This window comes from Thermobia domestica, chromosome 18 (assembly GCF_964235325.1).
Source record: "Thermobia domestica chromosome 18, izTheDome1.hap1.1, whole genome shotgun sequence".
Taxonomy (NCBI): Eukaryota; Metazoa; Arthropoda; class Insecta; order Zygentoma; family Lepismatidae; genus Thermobia; species Thermobia domestica.
Window position 1 is genome coordinate 16,952,890 of NC_137471.1, and position 21,777 is coordinate 16,974,666.

The following is a 21,777-nucleotide window of genomic DNA, read 5'->3' on the forward strand; positions in this document are numbered from 1 at the left end:
AAATATTGTGTGTATTATTAAAAAAATTAAAAATACGATGCTTTTGCGGATAAAAATTTTTGCAATATTTCTAATCATCCCGCACGACGTGATATATTCATAAACTTTCAGTAGAGATATTAAAATTAACAAGTAACAAAAGTGAAGGTAGCGTTACAACGAATAGTGTAAAACATCCAGAAATTTTACAAAATACTGTATCATGTGAAACAATATGAAAGTTTGAACATTGATTTTTCCTTGGTATGTCTAACGTTAAATAAAATGACTAACTTTCTCATGGTATAAATAACTCTCTAGATACTAAACGTTTTCTTCTTCCCAATTTTTTATTCGTTGCAGACTGAATTTATTCTACGTTTTTGCAGTATGCTACACTGGTATCTTTTGAACAAACTAGATCAATTGTATAACGTCTTAGTTCTCAACCAACCAATCTCTAGTGCAGTGTAGGGTGTCTAACGTTAAAGGATGCGAAAAAATTGGAAATGTGAATGCACTTTTGTTCGTGTACGTACCTTGAAAATACAATGTTATAAGCTAAGTGAAGAAGGTGGCTATGCTCGAACAAGAAGTATGCCTTCATTTCAAGCTCAAGCTTTAAATGGTGTAACCACCATATATCTTCGAAAGCAAAGTATGGACAATGCATTTCGTTATTGCGTTATGCCCTCTAGACATACGACAAAGAGAACTCATTTTGAAGCAAGCATGTAGGTTTCAGGCAACGATAATTGACTACATAGGATGAGGGGGCATAGCACATATGCCAAAGGGTGTAAAAGGGTTAATTTTCTTCAAATACATTCACTATAGGAAAAAATTAATTATAAATAACTATTTATTTTCTATTTTAAGAAACACACATTATCTTGCGTTTATTATAGCATATCATTTAGATACATATGATACATGTATACTCCATGTATAACAGATGGAAGTATACTTTATGTAAGATAGGCATAGTTTCGACGATACTCTCATAACTCACAACGTCGTAAAAAGCACTACCATTCATCTGTTCTCATTCACTTCACAAATACACAATGGAATGAACTGTTCTCAGTGCATGAAAAACTAATAGGAACACAAATGAAAACAAAGAAAACTTAGTTTAAAAAATTAAAAGCATGATTTGGTCTCTTTTTTTTTAAGTTTTTCCACTTAACACTAAAATCTTGAATACATGGAAGGGCCTCTCCCCTTTGATCTCATGCGCCGTCCATGTTGAGCAGATCGGAAGACGCCCCTTGCCCCTTCCGCTGTTCCTCTAGGAACACTTCGACCTCTGCCTACCTGCCCTCTTCCTACAAAAGATAAGAAATAAGTATTAGCAAATCATTGAGATCTCTTCGTTTACAGCTCATAAATTCGCAAACACTGTTCGACGAGTTGTTCAGTTTATTCAGAAACTTCATGAAAATACAGAAATCATCTGACAAACAGGATTACGTAACATTTTGGACCTGTTCGAAATTAGTCCTTACGGTTTAAGGACACTTGCGGTCCTTCATTTAAGAGAGGAGGTGCGCAGGCACACCACCTCATCAATACGAGAAGCACAGTAACAAATATGAAATTATAGCTAATTATGAATACAATATCTAATATGGGTCTGTCAACAAAATAGCCATAAGTTAATAAATGCATACAGAAAGGCGTCTATAACTTGTCCCGGAGATATCACAATTACAGTAAGTAAATGAGAAAGAATGGGCAGATGCCATTACATGCATCTACAACAGAGGAAGATTTTATCTTGCAAAATAGTGGTTGAGTAACCTAGTTACTGCCATCCCCCACAAACAATACAGAACGAATACTTCTGTTGAAGCGTAAACAGATTCAATTCATTAGTGAAATAACACATTCATTATAATAAGGGGATTTAGGATTTAGATTTCTGGGCTTTCGGCATCTAAGGCTATTTAGCCCTTCACGATTTGAGGGATGACGTCCCTCGGCGAGCACACAATCCGGGGAAAGGGAAGGAAGAAAGGATTGGGGAAGGAAGGAAGCAGCCTGGGACCTGTTAGGTACCACCCGGCATTCGCTTGGTGTGAATGAGGAAAACCTCATTCAGGGTGGCTGGCCTGAAAAAGCATGTTACACTTTTTCGACCGTGTGACCCCACTGGGAATCGAACCCGGGACCGTTCGCACCTTCATTATAATAAGTTAAATTTAACGTGCACTGTTTGCTGAAGTCCGATTGTGTACAACGCTACCTATAATGAAAGAACAACTCTGATTTGAATATTGAAGAGAAACATCGGCGACAATAATACGTAAGACTGGACGATAGAGAGGACATCAAATAAATATGTAACTAAAAATTGTTAAGAAATTAGAAAAGTATAACGTTCAGAAAGTGGAACAATCCCTAAAACCATCTGCACTGTGCAAAATGAGCTTTAAATATAATATACTTTAAAATATTTTTCCTGTTCACTTTTTCCATTATTACAGTTCTTATGTAGTTAAGCAGAAAATCGCCAACGTGTTATATCTATCTATACAAACAAATAAATAATTTATTAAAATAAACAATAGATAACGAAGTTGTTGCCCTAAAACTAATAAAAATTATTCCTATTTTTGAACTGACATAATTTTCAATGATTTCTTAAGATCTTTTGCGGTTGTATATACATCTAATGCCCTCTACTCGTTTGTCCAGTCTTAGGTACTGACATCACCTACGTTTTCCTTCACGGTTCAAAATTCTTCTATCGCATAGATAGTGGTACACAGCCTCACATTTCACCAAAACGCACACACAATAATGAACTGAGTCTGTGGCTTTTCCCTTTATCAGCAGTATTTGTTCTAAGCTGTTGGTGTGAGCAGTTCCACGTAGGAATGGAAATAACCGGGTTGCCCAATCATTGTTTTACAAAACAGAATCTTCTTATGCTGACATTCAAATATCCTGCCTGTAATGTCATAGTCAGATAGCGTTACAAAGGCATAGCCTTTTGAAAATGAAGTTTTCCTATTTTTCATTTAATATGCACTGAAAATAATACACGCAGACCGCTGACTAGGTACTAACAAGAACAGTCCATGAATGAACTGAAATAATGTTTCCCAGCAACAGAAATGTTAAGTTGTATTGCTTCACCGCATAAAATTTTATAATACTTGGTGTGTTACTGTGAAGGTGTATCAAAAAGTAAGGTGAACTTTTGGTTCACTAAAGAACATGCAGAGATAAATATTTCAAACTGTATCATGTTGGACATATGGTATCACACCGAACATTCAATACAGAAACCATTGTAGTCCGAACATGTATTCCAATGTGACAACAGATCATCCATGCCCTTCGCAAAGAAATGTTGCTTCAGGTTCCCTAACCGCGTAGCCGTAGCCTGTTGTACAATAGAAGTGTTTCTTTAAGGATCCAAACAAATGGTAGTCGGTAAGGGACTAAATCAGGGTATACGGCGGAAGGTCAAGAATTTCCCAGTTAAAACTCACGATGTGTGTACGAGTCCGTTGGGCTGCATGTGGTCGTTCGTTATCATGCAGTAACAACACACACACTCGTAGTGTGTCTAACCGTTCATGGCTGCTTTCAGTCCTTCATAGTTTGGCAGTAGGTGTCCACAATAATGCTTGTATCCTTTGTCAGAAATTCAACATGAATAACACCGTGACGGTTCCAAAATACAAAGACCATTGTTTTCGTGCAAGATATTGTGATTCTGAATTTCTTGCCCGGCGGTAACGACGGTTATTGTCATGTCATGTTAGGTTTTCTTTCAGGTGTCCATAGGGGTATTGGTGTTTCATCGTCCATTATGATGCGATGAAGGAATGAATTTCCTTCGTTGGCATATCGTGTGAAGTGAGTTGGGGAAATGTCAATTCTAAAGTGTTTTTGGTCCTCATTCAGATGTTTTGGTACCAGCGCACGCGCACTTTTGGTCCTCATTCAGATATTTTGGTACTAGCGCGCGCGCACTTTCCCTGAAGCCAAGTTGGTCATGGACGATACTGCTCACTGAACCATATGAGATTTGTAATGCAGCTGCAATGCCATGTAACCTCACTCTTCTGTCTTCACGAATCATCGATGTCACACATATTCCTGTCGGTGATGGAAATTGCTGGTCTGCTATCATCTGTCACAGTCCTACCAGTTACGAATGCGTTGCATCACACATACACTTGTTTCTGCGACATATCAGATGTTTTCTGACCCTTGGCCCATAAAAAACGAACACAGTGCACCTCATCCTTGGAGTAATGTTCAAATCAATGAGCCAATCTTTAAATTACTCTAGGTAAAAGATGGTTTGACATAGAAGCCTATAATTGTCGTCAGACTTCCCTCCGTATCTGCAACATATCAAAGAAGTAATTAGCTATACCAAAAACTGAGGTTTAGAGACAATTCATTTATTTTTGATACACCTTTGTATATGTTACACTACTAACCTATGCTCATTTATTACTTCAACAATGTCTGAAATTGTGAACTTATTTCTGATATCCCAGAATGCCTTGCCGATTTGATTCGTTACGAAATGGAAGCACTCAACTTATGGTGGAAAGACTACAAGGTGGATGCAAATCGGTGCTAAATTCTTGTCGCTCTAGCGCATGATGTCATCTAGGTCGCAGATGGACTTGCTTGCTCCCTGGTTTCATACGCGAACTTCGCTTGTATTTGTAATGATCTTCAACGGAGCGAAAATTTTAGAACAAACAGTAATTATATAAACGTAATGTAATCAATGATTATGTTAAGTGATTTCAAAGGAAGATATTTACAAGAGCAAAAGAAACAGCAATATCAAACAATTTTGAAGCTTGAACAAACTAATATTGCTCACTTCATTTTTTCTCCTTTTTCTTTCTTTCCTTCTTATCTTTTCATTTTTTCAAAATAAATGAAGTAATACACTAGAATATATAGAGGTCTGAATAGCCTAAAATGCTGTGTGTCGCTAATGCACTTCATGAATATATATTTATGCATGCTCAAGTATATTCTCGTAATACATTTATAGGTTTCGATTTACTATTATTATTATTATTTTGCTTGAAAGAGAATTCTTTACAGATAAATTCTGAAAATATCTCAGGGGCGAATTCATGGTTTCCATAAGCTGAGGAGAACCCACGTATATTTTCGTTATGCTTTGACATTTTTTAAAAGAGGTTGCTCCATGTAAGTTTCATCGGAATCTCAGGGTCGGTAAAAAAATTTATTGAGCAAGGGCGTACGTTTGAGAATGAAGTGTGTATATATATATATACATACGCCACGACAAATTGTATTGTTAAATATTTGTACAAAATAGAACGTTACATATACAGCTTTTCATCGTGTTCTAAAAATATATAGAAATAAAATATGTATATACAAAGCACCTCAAACAAAGAAATTGCAAAAACATCAGCGCTTAACTCATTTTGTAGTTAATTTATCTTCGTAGGACCGAGTAAAGTAGTTGATAACGAGCAGGTAGAATGATTGCACAGCACTTGACAGAATGTTTACAATAAATTCGGGAAACAGTGATAAGCGCAATTAGTACTGTTAAAGGTACTACGATAGTAGACACTGTATTTATTGTATCGTTTTTAGATTGTACAAAAAACTGAAATTATTAGGTTAGTGTTCCATGATTATGTCCCGTGGACTAATGGAGACAAACTATAAATTCCAAGTGAATGATTATGTAAGAATTTTGTGGAATGAGAATGTGGGAGTGCCCCCAGAAACTCTCAGACACGATGTTGTCCACCATAAACTCACTTGATCAGGTAGCGAATCAGTACCTCTTGCACCAAAGGTGAGCGTTCTGCCACTGAGCCACCGTGATTGTTCGAGAATCTACCATATTTTTATATTTACTGCAGTCATTCTTAATTTTGTAATTCTGAAGGGGCACCTAAATATGTATAAATAATTATCCAAAGTTATGATTAAAATGAACAAAATTTTCAAAATCAGAGTGTAAAAATGCTCCGACAATGACGCCATGACATAGGAGATGGATACTTTATTCTCTTGGTCCAATACATTGTTACATATCTTTGTGACCGTTAATCATTATTACGAACCTTCCATTTGTTAGTTAACTCACGATATCATTTTACCGAACATATTCTCAATATCACTTAACCGAACACAAAAGAATTTCCACTTGTCACTTCCAGCCGAGCCTTTTTACGTTGTCTCTTGCAACCAACGTGACGTCACAGCCACGACAGCACTCACGGCCACATGCGCATGCAACCACCTTGTAGTTTTTCCATTCCACCATGACTCAACTGTTATACGCCGCACGCTGTACGAGACGGATGATCAGTGAATGATTACAGAAAAATTGAATGGAATGAGAAAATGGGAAAAAATGACCAAAAGCCGAGAAATCTAACGAACATGTTGTCCAACCACAAACTCTCACAAGCCTACGATCGAACCAGGAGAGCACTCTACAACGGAGTAGTGTCATTTGAAAACATGCAACACTAGATTGGCAACAATGTTCATCCTGTGCTATAGCAAATTATGTACATTTTCCTACACACTTTCATTGTGATCCCTTAATTCCCTGCAGGTGACACCCGAAATCGGCAGAATTTTCAATCCTTACTTCTTAAATGAAGTTTCCTTGTTTAGAAACAAAACGTGGTCGTCGCCATATAACCAAATGGAAGAGACTGCACTTCCTGTAATTAATTTAATCGGAAGGTAATGTTGACATTGCCAGCCTCCGTTCCGCTACTGCCTTTGCATCCACATTTTTCCTATTTATCAAGTTGTGATACCTGATGCAACAATAAAATAACGTGAAAGAATGGAGACTTTCATGAGGATTCAATATTGAAATCTTACTTACTTCAGGGGCTTCTTTCTCAAAACTATTAGTCTTGTGATACAATACAATCTCGTTTATCCGGCCTAACTGGGACCAAAGGCAATCCAGAAAATCCGGGTAATATGGGTAATACGCAAAACAAATCCTTAAATAAGCGAACTTACCGTTTATTACAAATTTTCACATCATTTCTCAAAGAACTGGCCCACCGTCTTCTGTTTCAAACACTGATGTGCTTTCTTAAACTCGACAAAAAGCTTTATGTAAAATATTACCATAATTTATTGTACAATCTATGCAGGAACTGTACATTTAATCAAAATAAAAAGAGTATGTTTTAGCGTACTTATAATTACGTTCTTGTTATCATAGTTAAAAATTATTAACTATGTGGACATTAAATTAAAAAAGAAATGTCTACAAATCTGATCCGGCCGGATAAACGAGGTTGTATTGTAATATCATTTTTTTTTAATCAAATATTTTTCAATTGTATACCGTAAAATCAGGGATTATTATTTACAAATTACTTCTATTATTCTAGTATTTATACTTCACGATATTTTATGACTTGTAAAATATGTTACAAGATTTATAGGTTTGAGAAATAAGCCCATGGTTGTAATGGAAGGATGGAACTACTTGATGGGATCTTGAATCCATATGGAAAACAATTTAACGACATCTCTTAAAGTTTTTGTTCTATAAGAATCACTGCTGAAACCACAAGCTGTACTAGTTTTACAAATTCCGGTTTATTTATTTATATATAGTTCTGGGCATCATGACCTTACGCACGTCGCGTATGAGAGATGACGTCTCGGCGAGCACACACTGTCCGGAGAAGTGGAAAAGGGAAAAAAAACCGTCTTGGAACATGTAGGCATGGTAGGTACCATCCCGATATTTGCCTGGTATGAACAAGAAAATCAGCGAAACCCTTACTCAGGATAGAGACCTAAAAAGAACTTTTAAACATTCTGAACAGTGTGCCTACTGAGGATGGAAACCCGAACCGCTACCACCAAAGGCGAGAGCGTTACTACTACGCTACGCGGCGTCAATATTTCTTGATTCAATAGCATCATAGAGCTGAGAAGACTTCGCATACTTATGCATACAATTTGCAAGCACACGGAAAACAGAAGGGAAAAGACGGCAATAAATACTGAAATTACCAGGATGAACCTATTAACTGGTTACCATACAGAAATTACCAGGATGAACCTATTAACTGGTTACCACAGTGAAATTACTAGGATGAACCTATTTAACTGGTACCAGAAGCATACAACGAAAATTGAAAAGATTTGTTAACTTCACATCTCAAGCATGAGCTGAAGATCATACGTATACTGACAGCTTCTGATTTAACATTTGGAACCCATTCTTCGCACCACCCTTTTCTAATATGCGGTCTCTGCAGAACAAAATTACCTTGACAGCAATTCATCTAAAGTCGTCCACGAAGCTTCTCTCAAAGATGAGACGGAGTAAAATATACGTAATATGACTAGAAAAATTTGAACACTTACTGCTTTTATAATCTTGAGGGAAGGAAATCTCAGCAACATTTAATCAGTGACACGTAGTCAAAAGACCAAAGTGGCAAGGCTTCAGCGAAGTTTGGAAAACAGTCGCCGTGGTTCTTAAAACCCTTGGGGAAAGCCAGGGCGATGGCAGTCACGAAATTCTCAGGGTACGGAAGTGGCGCTAATATAAACAACAGATACTTCACAAACCAGGGTTGGCAAAACATGTTTTTTATTTTTTTTTTTAAGGTTTTTTTGGTTTAAATCCGGTTTCTTTGGTTTAAACTTTTTTTTTTTTTTTTTTTTTAATAATTTGCTCTGTGTATTTATAATACATATGGACAGAAATAAGTTTCTTTCGCCTTGGTGTTATTATGCAACAACGGGGTTATGCTGGAAGGGGTCACATAAGCTTGAAGCGGAATCCAAACCGCTTTTCGGGCTTACATCCGAGAGAAAATGTCCCTCCTTTTGGACCTGCAACAGCAAAATAGAAGTTCCATTTACTTCACACCAACGCCAATAGTATATTCGCTTATTCGGAAATCAGGACTGTCCTGTTTCATCATAAAGTTGGTGGTCTGGTCAGTATATTTCTTAAATTGGGAAACTCCCGCCTTAGCCACTGGAAAATTCTCTTATTACGTTAAATGCAAAACAATAACGGGAATATCCCGTTACTGCTTTGCATGTAAAATTTTACGGTCAACGTATCAATCAGTACGCTAAAACTAAGGTATTAAATTACAAATGTAGTATGTACATATCATTCAATAAAATTAAAACTGCAAGTCCAATCCAAGCTAATGTTGGAAGCTATTTAAGCAACCTTGGCTTCTTTATAAAACGAGGATTCAGGAAGAAGAAATATACAAATTGGTTTCGTTTCGTATGTTTAGGCTTAACATCCTTATGCAATACCGAGGTTATCAAGAAGAAGACTTTTGCTTAAAGTGACATCCAAACCGCTACTTGTTTACACTTGAAAGTTGTGGTTCGACCCAGAACTGAACATGGGACGCCTTGATCAAAAGGTGAAAAGAAGATAAAACTAATGCAGATTGTTTGATATGTGGAAACGTCACCATGCAGTTTGCACGATTTAGAAGATTTTTAACCTGTTGGTATTTTGAAACAAGCAGCTGATTTAAACCATGGTTTAAACAGCCAACCCTGTCACAAACTAAATGTAGCTCCCTCGCAGCTATATGGTTAGTGTACCCGAGTTCAAGTTCCACTGGGAGTTTACGTGTTCGGAACCTACGTTCAGCGCTAGCTCGACTTCTCATATAGCCTCGCTGCTGAATCAGACATTACACTCAAAGCAAATAACCAATACACTAAATGTGATGATTCCAAATGGTTACGCAGCGTTCTAAGTAAAGTATCCCGCTCACTGATAAGGCAAGGCTGGTAATCTACCTCCCCCGCCGCGAGACTGGGAACCGATAGGGTAGTAGTGTAGAAGGTCATGATATTACTTGTTTTTCGATTAACTGATGATAGATACCAGCATACGCTAGTATGGATTGAGTTCATCATCATCAGTGGTTTTCTGTAATTATTGGTAGGTCACTTGATGCAACTTAAAATTTTCCAAGCACCATTGTATTCAACTAAACTCTTTCTCTTCAAGGAATTTTCTGATTTTACTGTCCATTAACTCGCCTCTTTCACCCCTTTTCCTTTCCTGCCATCGTACCTCCTCATTATACAATTACTGCTCAGACAATGTCATAATCAGTTTCTTCTTCTCTTTATAATTATCTTCCTCTACTATTTCTAACACCTGCTTATTCGTTTTCCGTACAACTCAGCTACAACTCTCCATTCTTCTCCACATCCACAATTCTAAAGCTTCGAGTCTTTTGGCATTGTTTCTGCATCCACGTTTCTGTCCCATACAGTATGATACTCCACACGAAGCATTTTATGAGTTTTTCTCAACTCTATTTAAGGACCCACAAATCAAATTTTTCTTCCTTATAAAATGCCTCTTTTGCCATTTCTATCCTTGCTTTTATTTCACGTTTGCACTTCGTGTTCTCACTGGTCCTATTTGGCCGAAAAAGAATGTTGAATGCTGATACCAGCTCGCCCTGGCATTAATAAAAGTAAAGACTACACAGTGGAAAGAAGCTTGTAGTCCGCACCACTGAGAGATACGGTTAGGGGCACAAGTTTTTCGCACTAAGAATTTGAAAATTTCGCGTTTCGTTTTTCGTATTTCGCGTTTTGTCGCATTTTCCAAATAAAGTTTCGCATTTTGTAGCTCTTGTGAAAAAGCATTCCCTGACATTTTAAAATTGTTTCTTTTATTCATAAATCACTATAAAAATAAACCATCAATTACCTAAAAACAAAATATACTGAATATTTCACTTGACATTGTCAATTTCACTTCTGGAAAACTATATATATATAAATCAAACTGAAGGAAAATCAGTAACTAACCTTTGCTGTGAGTAGAAAAGTTTTGCTGTCTTGTGAAAAAACATGCACAAGTTACATTTAAGCAATAAAATCTTCAATTATTTGTTTTTCTTTTCCATATTTCTTTTCAATGTATGAAAAACAAACAATTTATGACGTGTGTATTGGTCTGAAGTCCGAAAATCCTTTGAAATAAAGAAAAAAAAACTGAAATCTTTCAGTTCTACGACCCTCAATTACGACGTGTAGGCTACAGGAGACGATGATGATGAGAATGAAAGAAGTTGAAGGAAACAGAATAATCCCGAAAAAAACAAGCACATAGTGTTTGCCCACCACAAAGTCCACTTGGGGCGGGCTGATGTCGAAACAGGTGACCCACACACCAAAGGTGAATGCTCTATCACTGAGCCACCGCCCCCTCTTCCCTCTAAAATAAACAATAGTTAAATTAATGATAATGAATTCAGATGGATTGAAGTGATTTCCTCCAACTATCATAACATTCAGTCAATTCCTACAAAATAATTGTCAGACGGTATGTAATTAGTAAAAACCAGTCAAATGAGTAATAAGCCAACGAAAAAAAAAATACCATGTTCCTTACTTGTGTTGTAATGGAACTTTTTTTTCTATTACGCAAGAAGACGTATATAATATGACTGTTAACCGACCGTTGTTTCTATCTACCTAATTTTGATTTTATTTGAGTTTAGCGTCCCTTTTAGCAGCGAGGCTATATAAGATATGGACCTACAGTTTAACGTGGAATCCAAACCGCATGAGCTCCCGCTGGACTTTTTATCTACGATTTACAAAGTAGCTGAAGTAAAAATAATCTAAATAAGGTACATTATTTAGATATATGCCCGAGATCTAAATGCTGATACGAACTTAACCTATGATTTTCACATTATAGACAGTTAAAAAAAAAATCCATAATTTTTGCCACTTAGAAACATATCAAGTAATTACTTGATTGGTTTACAGTATGTTCCCAGTCTTCTATCTCTAATTAAACTATATGTTAATGGTTCCCTATAAGTTAATGGTTAATATATATATCTGGTTCTCTATGACGAATTGCTGCTTTACAGAAAATTGTAATTCAAAAAATTCCAACATTGTTTAAAATACTACAGTGTTTTCCTGTTTCATAGCATCATTTTTATTTATATGTAACATTCTTGCAGCTTTAAACACGTATTTGTGGCTGCATTTTCTATGTATATATAAATACGAGAAGCGTTCCGTATTAATTTATACTTTCCTCATTCCAGGAATCTAGTTTGTCATTTGTCTGAGCTTAACAGCTGCTGAGAGGGGTATACTGGTCCAACGTTAGGTATGAGCACACGACAAAATACGTATGAGCCACTGTGCATTTCTCCCACGGTTGCCATTACGTGATCGGCACGGGAGCGCTGTATAGCTTGCTTCTTCGAAAGGGGGATATAACACCTGCAAAGATCCATAGACGATTGATGGTAGTGTACAAAAAGTACGCAGTATCATTGAAAAACCGAATAGGTAAATGGCCGGAAACAAGGTAGCACTGAACGGGAAAAGGAACCAGTTCCAAAGGGAAAAGTGAAAGCAACAATGCCAGTTAACATTTCCCAATTGGAAACAGGTTCATTGTATTAGGCCAAGTCATCCACGAACACCCGTCCAGAGTTATTCCTATTAATCGTTGTCCATGTTGTCAGATCACGTATTCACAGCTATGCTCCTCGGCCCTATACTCACACTTGAGGCCAAACATATGTACTACCTTTCAGCGTCTATTTTGCCGAGCCAAATGAAATGGATGTATAAATGAATATGGAATGCTCCTCGTATGTGCATTTATGTAAACGTTCATCCACTTTGCAGGTAATCATTAATAGTTCTATCAACCTGTGTGCGTGGTGATGGCTCTGTTCAAACTTAGAAGCTTACAATCTATTTACTTTATTCACATTGGGTGAAACAATTAAGGGTCAAAGTGAAGTTGACATATTATATATATATATATATATATATATATATATATATATATATATATTTAAAAATATTTGGCACTCCAGAGAAACTTGAAAATCTTTCATTAATCCTTAGTTATGAAAACGGAATCAAAGTTCATTATTTTTTATTGCCATAAAAATGTTACTTTGCTCTTATGTGTTGAATAATTTGCCATTTCTTTTTCACAAAATGGCAGAAAACTTAATATTTATTTTGCCTTAACAGAATTCTCCTCTACTCTATTCCACTTACTTCGAAGTTTACACAGAAAACAAAAATTCTGGCCTCCTCTTTAAGCCTTTGGACATGATTAATAAAATAAGCATTTCTACAGCCAGAAATAGGAAAGGACTCCATACAGAACAGTACCTAATTTTACTTTGTCTAAGTTTAGCGGCCCTTTTCAGCATTCGAGCTACATGACACGTGGACTTACAGTTTAAGGTGGGATCCTAGCTACCTAATGTGTAATATTTTTCCATCGAAAATGGAACCCAGGACCCCGTGAGCCAAAGTGTGCTGACAAGTCACTAAATCAGTGGGAATGGCGAGTAGAAAATTTCCAATGCGTACTTGATCGCAAGCTGACTCTCCTACTACTACTAGGACAACAATGAGGCTGTTGGCTATCTTTTATTGTATAGTAATATTCTTCTTCTGTTAGTTACAGGATGTCTACTAAAACTCCAAAATGAAATTTCGTGACTTTTTCGTGACCTTTTCTTTACCAAATCATAAAATTTTCTAACATTTTGAAGAGCGAATTTGGGTGTGAATTAGGCCGAATTTTCATCCATGCGACAGAAACGTACTTTGCTTGCGATTTGGAAGCGTCTAAACCCGACCATAGACATTTTTGGTTGTGAATTTTGACGTTTTATAGAACAAAATTTTCCAATCTGTACTTACATTTCTACAGTTAAAAAAAATCGTGACCCAAAAGTTAAATTTCGTGACTTTTTCATGACTTTCATGACCGTTTTCTGATTTCGTGACTTTCGTGACCGATAGACACCCTGAGTTAGTTTTCAGCTGTTTTCAAACAAAACTTCTCAATCAGAAATGCTCTGTTGTTTCTTTATTTTCTTTTGGCTAAACTAAAAATGTTTTTATTTATATATTAAAAAAAAAGATGATGTAATAGGAAAATACTAAAAAATGGAAACACTGTCACTTACTAAAATTTGCCTTCGATCTTACATTTATTGCTGTTTACTAGTACTAAAAATTAAGTGGAATCTTCCATTTTTGGTCCTTTCATTATCTACAACAGGCTCAAGGAGAGATGATGACGTTACACGATTAACTTTATTGCTGAAGTAATACTGAGAGAGAAAACCCCCGGACAGGATGCTGACCAACCAAACTCACATAGCTTAGAATCAAACCAGACTCCCAACTGAGCAATCTATCACTCAGCCATCGAGGAGGAAATCCAGTGTCGATAACGTGACGAGTTTCACATATGGAATTTCTACCAAGATAGAAACCACCTCCTGCTGAGTCCTTTCCTGTGTTGACTGCATGGGTCACTGCATTGAAATTTAAAATTCCCTTCACTGCCGGAGCTATATAAGACTTGAATCTAGAGTTTAACGTGGAATTTAAACCAGATGAGCTCGCACCAGAAATCGAACCCGAGTCACCCAACCTGAAGATGCGCATGCTAACCATAAAGCTACGAGAGATCTATCTTCTATTCTTTTCTCTCTTTTATTACCCATAAAATTCCAAGGTTTCACGGGAGACCAGAATGCTTCGAGTAGAGCTCGTTCCTGAGCAGGTCCTAAATTGGTGGACACAGAATTTTAATGCTAAATAGCCAAGTAGGGACAATAAAGTCTAAGTTCCAGACCCTTAACATATCTGTCCGATTATTAGCGCTTTAATGAAGAAAACTTACGCCATAAATTTTCTTCTGTTAGGTTAAACAAAACTAAAGCTGGAGTGTCAACCTCGTTGCTACTGGTGCTGATGCGCTGCAAAAGGTCAGAATGAAACTATATGTAAAGTTCTCTCATTCTTAACATTTAAAAAAACAAAAATTAAAAACAATTATAAAAATACAACTCATTAAATGCCAATCCATTGATTATGTTTCTCCATATGGAAAGTATTTTCAGAATTTTGAGTTTTGTAATTCACATATTGAACCGAATTTAAATCTTCAGGCCATTCTGCTTACAACGTATAATGCGGTCAACGTGGCACAAGGACTATTCATATAATAATCATATGGATACGAACACCTAGCGTGTTGTAAATTCTTTCGAAGAATTTGAGCTGGATCTGATGTATTATAAGGAAAGAGTATAAACATTCGGCATGTTGCTCAAACTATCGTAGAATATCAAGAATTTTAATTTAAAGCTCAAATGAAAAACACAAGGGTCACCTTGACACGTAAAATAAATAAATAAATAAATAAATAAATATAAATAAATAAATAAATTAATTAAATAAATAAATAAATAAATAAAAATATTTCGCCCAAGCCAATGGCCTTTCTCACATAAGTATATTATATATATATAACTTGAAAGTGTTACGGAGAAAGTATTATGCGTCACGTGGAACAGTAAGACAGAGGCAAGATTTTTTTTATTCGCCTGATAAAGCACGATGGTATTATGCAAAAATGCTAAAGTCCGTCAAAAAGTAACGCACAATCCACTGAAATTCCTTACTGGTAAGCGCTACAGTAATGGAATTTTGGGGCTCAAGCATTGGTCCGTTACTTCGTTGTAAGTAAGCCACTATGGATAAGTAACGTCATACCCTACTACGCAAACATGTAGTGATCGAATTCCTCTACTAATCAGGGGATAACTCAGCATCACCGACTCTATGGATAAGTAACGTCATACTCTACTACGCCAACATGTAGTGATCGAATTCCTTTACTAATCAGGCGATAACTCACCATCACCGATTCTATGGAAAAGTAACGTCACACTCTACTACACAAACATGTAGTGATCGAATTCCTTTACTAATCAGGCGATAACTCAGCATCACCGATTCTATGGAAAAGTAACGTCACACCCTACTACGCCAACATGTAGTGATCGAATTCCTTTACTAATCAGGCGATAACTAAGCATCACCGATTCTATGGAAAAGTAACGTCACACCCTACTACGCCAACATGTAGTGATCGAATTCCTTTACTAATCAGGGGATAACTCAGCATCACTGATTCTATAAATAAGTAACGTCATACCCTACTACGCCAACATGTAGTGATCGAATTCCTTTACTAATCAGGGGATAACTCAGCATCACCGATTCTATGGAAAAGTAACGTCACACCCTACTACGCCAACATGTAGTGATCGAATTCCTTTACTAATCAGGCGATAACTCAGCATCACCGATTCTATGGAAAAGTAACGTCACACCCTACTACGCCAACATGTAGTGATCGAATTCCTTTACTAATCAGGGGATAACTCAGCATCACTGATTCTATGAATAAGTAACGTCATACCCTACTACGCTAACATGTAGTGATCCAATTCCTTTACTAGTCAAGACGATAACTCAGTATCACCGATTCTATGGAAAAGTAATGTCACACTCTACTACGCAAACATGTAGTGATCGAATTCCTTTACTAATCAGGGGATAACTCAGCATCACCGATTCTATGGATAAGTAACGCCATACTCTACTACGCCAACATGTAGTGATCCAATTCCTTTACTAGTCAGACGATAACTCAGTATCACCGATTCTATGGAAAAGTAACGTCACACTCTACTATGCAAACATGTAGTGATCGAATTCCTTTACTAATCAGGGGATAACTCAGCATCACCGATTCTATGGATAAGTAACGTCATACTCTACTACGCCAACATGTAGTGATCGAATTCCGCTACTAATTAGGGAATAACTTAGCATCACCGATTCTATAAGGACGACAATTTATTGAAGTAATGAGTGTGGATGGCTTCAGATGTGTTTCGGCGTGGTAATTGCAACGTTCAGGCCCAGCCACGGTCAGGTAAACCGCCAACCATCACAACTGACAAAATCGCATCAGTCATTCAGAAACTCATCCAAAAGGACAGATGCATTACCAAGGAACACATAGGTACAGGACAGGATCTGGGTTAACACTAAACCAAAGATTGGATATACAGGGCATTTCAAAACAACATTGACAACATTTGGGAGGTGATTCCTGACACTAAGATAAGACAAAAAGTCTAGGCCAATCTGGGTGCACAAATGCTTTCTTTTGGAGTTATAGGCTTCCGAAAACATGAAAAAATTAATTTTACACGTCCATGGTTCCAAAACTATGGTATCTATCATAGTCGGGTCAAGACTTCACTTAGAAACTAATGTGTGCGCTATCCAAAAATACATGTTTGAGAATCCTAAGGTACTCACGGAACAATTTTTATAGAGGGAGTTTGGCTACGGGCATATAATTTGAAGTACTCACCAACTATTTCTATAAAAATTGTTGCGGAAGTACTGCAGGATTGTGAGACTTGGATATTTGGACAAGGCACCTACTATTTCCCAAGTGAAGTCTTTACTAGACTATGGTAGGTCCCACAGTTTTGGAGCTATGGACCTTTATAAAGTTCATTTTTTCATGTTTTCGGCAGCCTCCGAAAAGAAGCATTTGTGCACCCAGGTTGGTCTATATTTTTTGTCTTATCTTGGTGCCAGGAACCACCTCCCAAACGTTGTCGGTGTTGTTTTGAAACTTCCTGTATAAAGTGATCGCTGGTTCCGCTGCTCTTGACAATGGAGATGATGCAAATCAAAAAGACCTGTGTGATAACCTGTTAAATTTCTCTGGGGATTTTCTCGAATTTTTCATGAAATCATGTGTGACGAAACCTCGCTGTTTCATTTCGATGCTGGCGACTGAAAGCTCATTTGTGTGAGAGAGTTTCTAGATGACAACAAATTAATTGCATGTATGAAGAAATGGTGTAATGACCAACCTCACGAGCTTTACGGACGTTCCTTCGTGTCATGGAAACAAAGATGGCTACAGTGAAGTGCCACAAATGGATCATGTCATTTTCAAAAGGACCCATGTATACGTCCACAAAATTTTGTTTCTCTATTGCTTATCATCTACAGTAGATTGTAAATTACTTTTTGGTCAACCTTTGTACATGTTTTTTATGTCTAGGTAAGCTATTTATATTATGACAGTAACATGGAATTATTTAGAAATTTTATCAGTGTAGAATCACCACTCTTCCCCTTAAATGCATATTTACTACAATCTAGATCAGTGGCATATTTAAAATTATCCAGCTATGAAAATGTTAACAATGCCAACGAAGCATTAACGCGTTAACTGATAATTGGATCCAGCGGCAAATATTTACCCAAAGCTTTGAACTAATGTAAGACAAAATAAAAAGACTCAAATGTAGTAAAATAATAAAATGGTATCGGTACAAATTTCTATCATAATCACATCTTTTGTATTTTTAATGGACAGAACTGTTTTAAGCGTGATGATTAAGGCCCACATTTAAAAAAAAATGCATATTTGAAGGTACGCATATCCTAAGGATGTTCGCATATTCTGAATATCTCTGAAGTATCGAATCATTTTACTATTCTTGTCTACTATTTACTATTTTACTATTCTTCATTTAAAACATAAGTCTCCAAAAAAAGAAAACCTTGTTTCTGAACTTTCAAACGATTGATGTTTCACTAATTCTTCTAGGATTGTTCCATACGGAGGAGGAAGCTGTGTTTCAAGAAGTTATTGAAATAAGTGTCAGAGCATTTACTTGAGATACAAGAACGTTATATTAAAATTGTATATTCTCTGAAATTTATCAGCAAATATGTGGATCTACAGCTTATAACGTAGCACCTAAACCGATGTATCTCCCCTGAGAATCGAACGTGGGTCCATAACACCAATATACAGATATATTTCTGTTCAAGGATCATCATGATAGGTATTCTGCTCTAATTGGCAGGTCACTTGCCGCAGCTGAGAAGCTTCCATGCTCCACGGTCTTCTGCTAACCTCTTCGTCTTCACGTACAATTTCTCTGTTTTAATATCATCCCATTAATTGTAGCCTCCTGCGCCCTCTCCCTCGCTTTCCTGGCGCCACACCCTCTAGCACGTCCCTCATGATACAATGTCCCGATCAGGTTCTCTTCCTCTCCTCAATATCTAAAAGTTTTCTTTTCTCCCTCACCATTTCTAACACCATTTTTAACTAATTCTTTTCATTCTTCTCCACACCCACGTTTCGAAGGCTTCCAGTCGCTTTTAATCACTTTTACGTGATGTCCATATTTCCGCTCCACACGAAGCATTTTATGAGTCTTTTTCTCAACTTTTTATTCCAGGTCTCTTAAGCAAGGTTTTTAAAGCGCTTACCAAGAATTATTCCTATGCCATTATGGCCACCCTTTTCATTACCTGAGTAAAACGTATATCCTTCACTATTCAACACTACATTACCTTCCCATCTAACTTCACAAACTCCTACCAAATCTAGATTATTTTGTTTCATTACTTCTTTAAGATTTTCTAATTTCCTCCCTGTAACACAGTACGTACGTTCCATGTCCCTATCCTAAACCTTTTGCTCTTGCTTGTCTTTCTTCACCCCATTATTCCTTTCTCGTTCAATAATTTCCCATCCCCTCCCAGAGATGATCTGAATGATGGAAAGGGGGGGGGGGGTTTACTTCCAGAATTATATTTTGACCTGCGAAAGACCACTTGTACAAGGATAAGGATGACAAATTACTTTAATGGCCGGAACGAAAGGTTTAAGCAGATTATATCGACCGTGATCTTGAATATCAAATGCAGCTCAACAGTAGGTTCGGATAGAAATTTAAGTCGAAATCAGAATGTACACTATAGAAAGCGGGAATGCCCAGTGAACAATCACGTTTGGGAACTCTACGATGCCAATCAAAGCAACTTAAACCACTCCACCTTCCTCTACATTTACCTGGAGCGGCACCACCAGCGCTGCCACCAGCTCCTGGCTCATTCCATACGATTGGAGTCGGTCTACCCCCGATACGCTTCCTGGCAAACGCACCTGGAAGAGATCTGCGAGCTGTTCCGCTTCCTCGAGCGACAGGCTTCTTAGGAGCTTCTTCTGGCTTTTCTTCGTCTTCCTCCACTTCATTGCTTCCTTCAGCCGGCTGAGATGAATCCGCTCCAACATCTAAAAATCAACGATTACAAAATTATTTAAGTATTTTATATACTGGGTGTCAAAAGTTCAGGGCCAGAGGCCAACTTCGCCAACTTTATCAATAAAACACACAATATGCAATAACAAATTTCTTGAAAATAGGTGGTTCTCGGTGCCCTATGTTAAACAAGAAAGTAACGTTGCCAGTTCAACAAGCTGTTCCCTTAAGCCCTCATCATAGCAATGTGCAAGACCCCCGTGTCAATTTGCGTTCCCTTACGTTCCGTGCGAACAACTTCCTGAACTGGAAACGTTGCCTTTTCCATGCAACATTGGTACGACTGGAAAAATATACTATTTTAGATTGAAAACCACCTCTTCCCATTTTCTCTTTTCTTCGCTCATTCCGGTCTATGGCACCGGACTTTTCATATCCTGTATATGGGTGTATGAGAAGATACATACACTCACCAAGTTTAGATGGTGCTACGTGACAGGCCTGTGATGGCAGCTTACAAGATAGTGGCAATACAGGTGGAAAAAAATAATGTATTAGAACATGCAAAGAGTTCAGCAATAATGACAGTACAGCGTGCATTGGTACACCAACACGGAAAAGATGTACCATACCTATGGAAGTATGTGAAGGACATGCCCCCAATACCAACACTGCAAGAATTGCTGCTGTGACAAACACTAAAGTGCTACAAGAACTACCACGTGCCACGCAAGCGACATTCAACATGTGATATGTCAATGGATATATCAGCCATTTTTGTAAGTCTTATACTTCTAAATACGCAGTGTTTTGTAACTCCATTAATCTTTTCCGTACACAGATTAACAATAACAGACAAACATCTACTTAATCTTACAAAATCACCTGGAGACTTCCAGTTCTTTCGACTAATTCGCTTTCCGAAAAGTTCGGGCTATTTACACACAAAGGACTCTAGGAAATTTCTACAGGTTTACTAACAATTTGTCATGTAAGCTATTGAGACATGTGGTGTCAGATCCGATTCCCGCTGGATACAGTCTCTAGTTGCCTCTCTAGCATAAAACTAAGCTTTTTAAAGTGGCTTCGTAAGGAAACATCCGCTTCTACATCACATCTCTCTATAACACCCTTTATCTCCAGACCAAGAGCTGTCAATACAGTCTTAAGACCTGGTACCACTGCCCTCGATTCAGTAAGTCGTTTTTAATGTCATTAATTATCTGTTGGGGGGAGGGAGGAAATCATCTCTTGCAGACAGAGAAAACTCTCAGTTCAATCCTGGGCATCACGTAAAGGGCCTGAAACGAAATATTTTCCTACAAAATTTATTTTCCATGGTCTCTGCAATGATGCAAAAATTTATATACCTTGCTACTTAAAACTTGCTAGTTAACCCGCCGGGGGCCCTGTGGGGCAAACGGAGCGCTCTATTCGATGCACTCTTTGACATCTTCCTACCTCACTTTTTGTTTCATCTTTCTATCTCTTAACTGTTTGTGACTGGTGAGCATCGGACGTTTTATCTGAAACACTTTGTGTGTATATATATATATAAAATTGTAAAATTGCTTATCATATGAAATTAATGTTGTGGTATTCTTCTTTAGTAGGATATATGAATATTTTATAAAGAAAGCATCTGTGCTCCACTAAGCCTCAGTCATCGGAGACACCCTGGTACCAGTCATGGAACGAAGGGCGAACATTAAGTTCTGCTATTAGCGAGTGGAGCACCATCATCCCAAAAGATTCGCCTCCAGAAATCAACGGATCTAGATGATGCTAATCATCTTTT

The 21,777-nt window shown here is 37.3% G+C and overlaps 1 protein-coding gene across 6 annotated transcripts in view; it reads right to left on the reverse strand.

The window, feature by feature from the left end:
* Nucleotides 1-823: 823 nt before the first annotated feature.
* Mgtor (nuclear basket protein megator) overlaps nucleotides 824-21,777 on the reverse strand; it is a 139,129-nt gene continuing 118,175 nt past the window's right edge. For 3 of the 6 annotated variants that reach the window (XM_081746301.1, XM_081746300.1, XM_081746299.1), the window contains exons 34-35: nucleotides 19,790-20,011; nucleotides 824-1,307 (exon numbers count right to left, since the gene is read on the reverse strand). In XM_081746301.1, the coding sequence (XP_081602427.1) occupies nucleotides 1,171-1,307; nucleotides 19,790-20,011 (359 nt within the window). In that variant the 3' untranslated portion in view covers nucleotides 824-1,170. Of the gene's footprint in view, nucleotides 1,308-14,716; nucleotides 14,793-19,789; nucleotides 20,012-21,777 lie in introns of all 6 variants that reach the window. The other 3 variants (XR_014129185.1, XR_014129184.1, XM_081746302.1) reach the window with 3 other exon arrangements.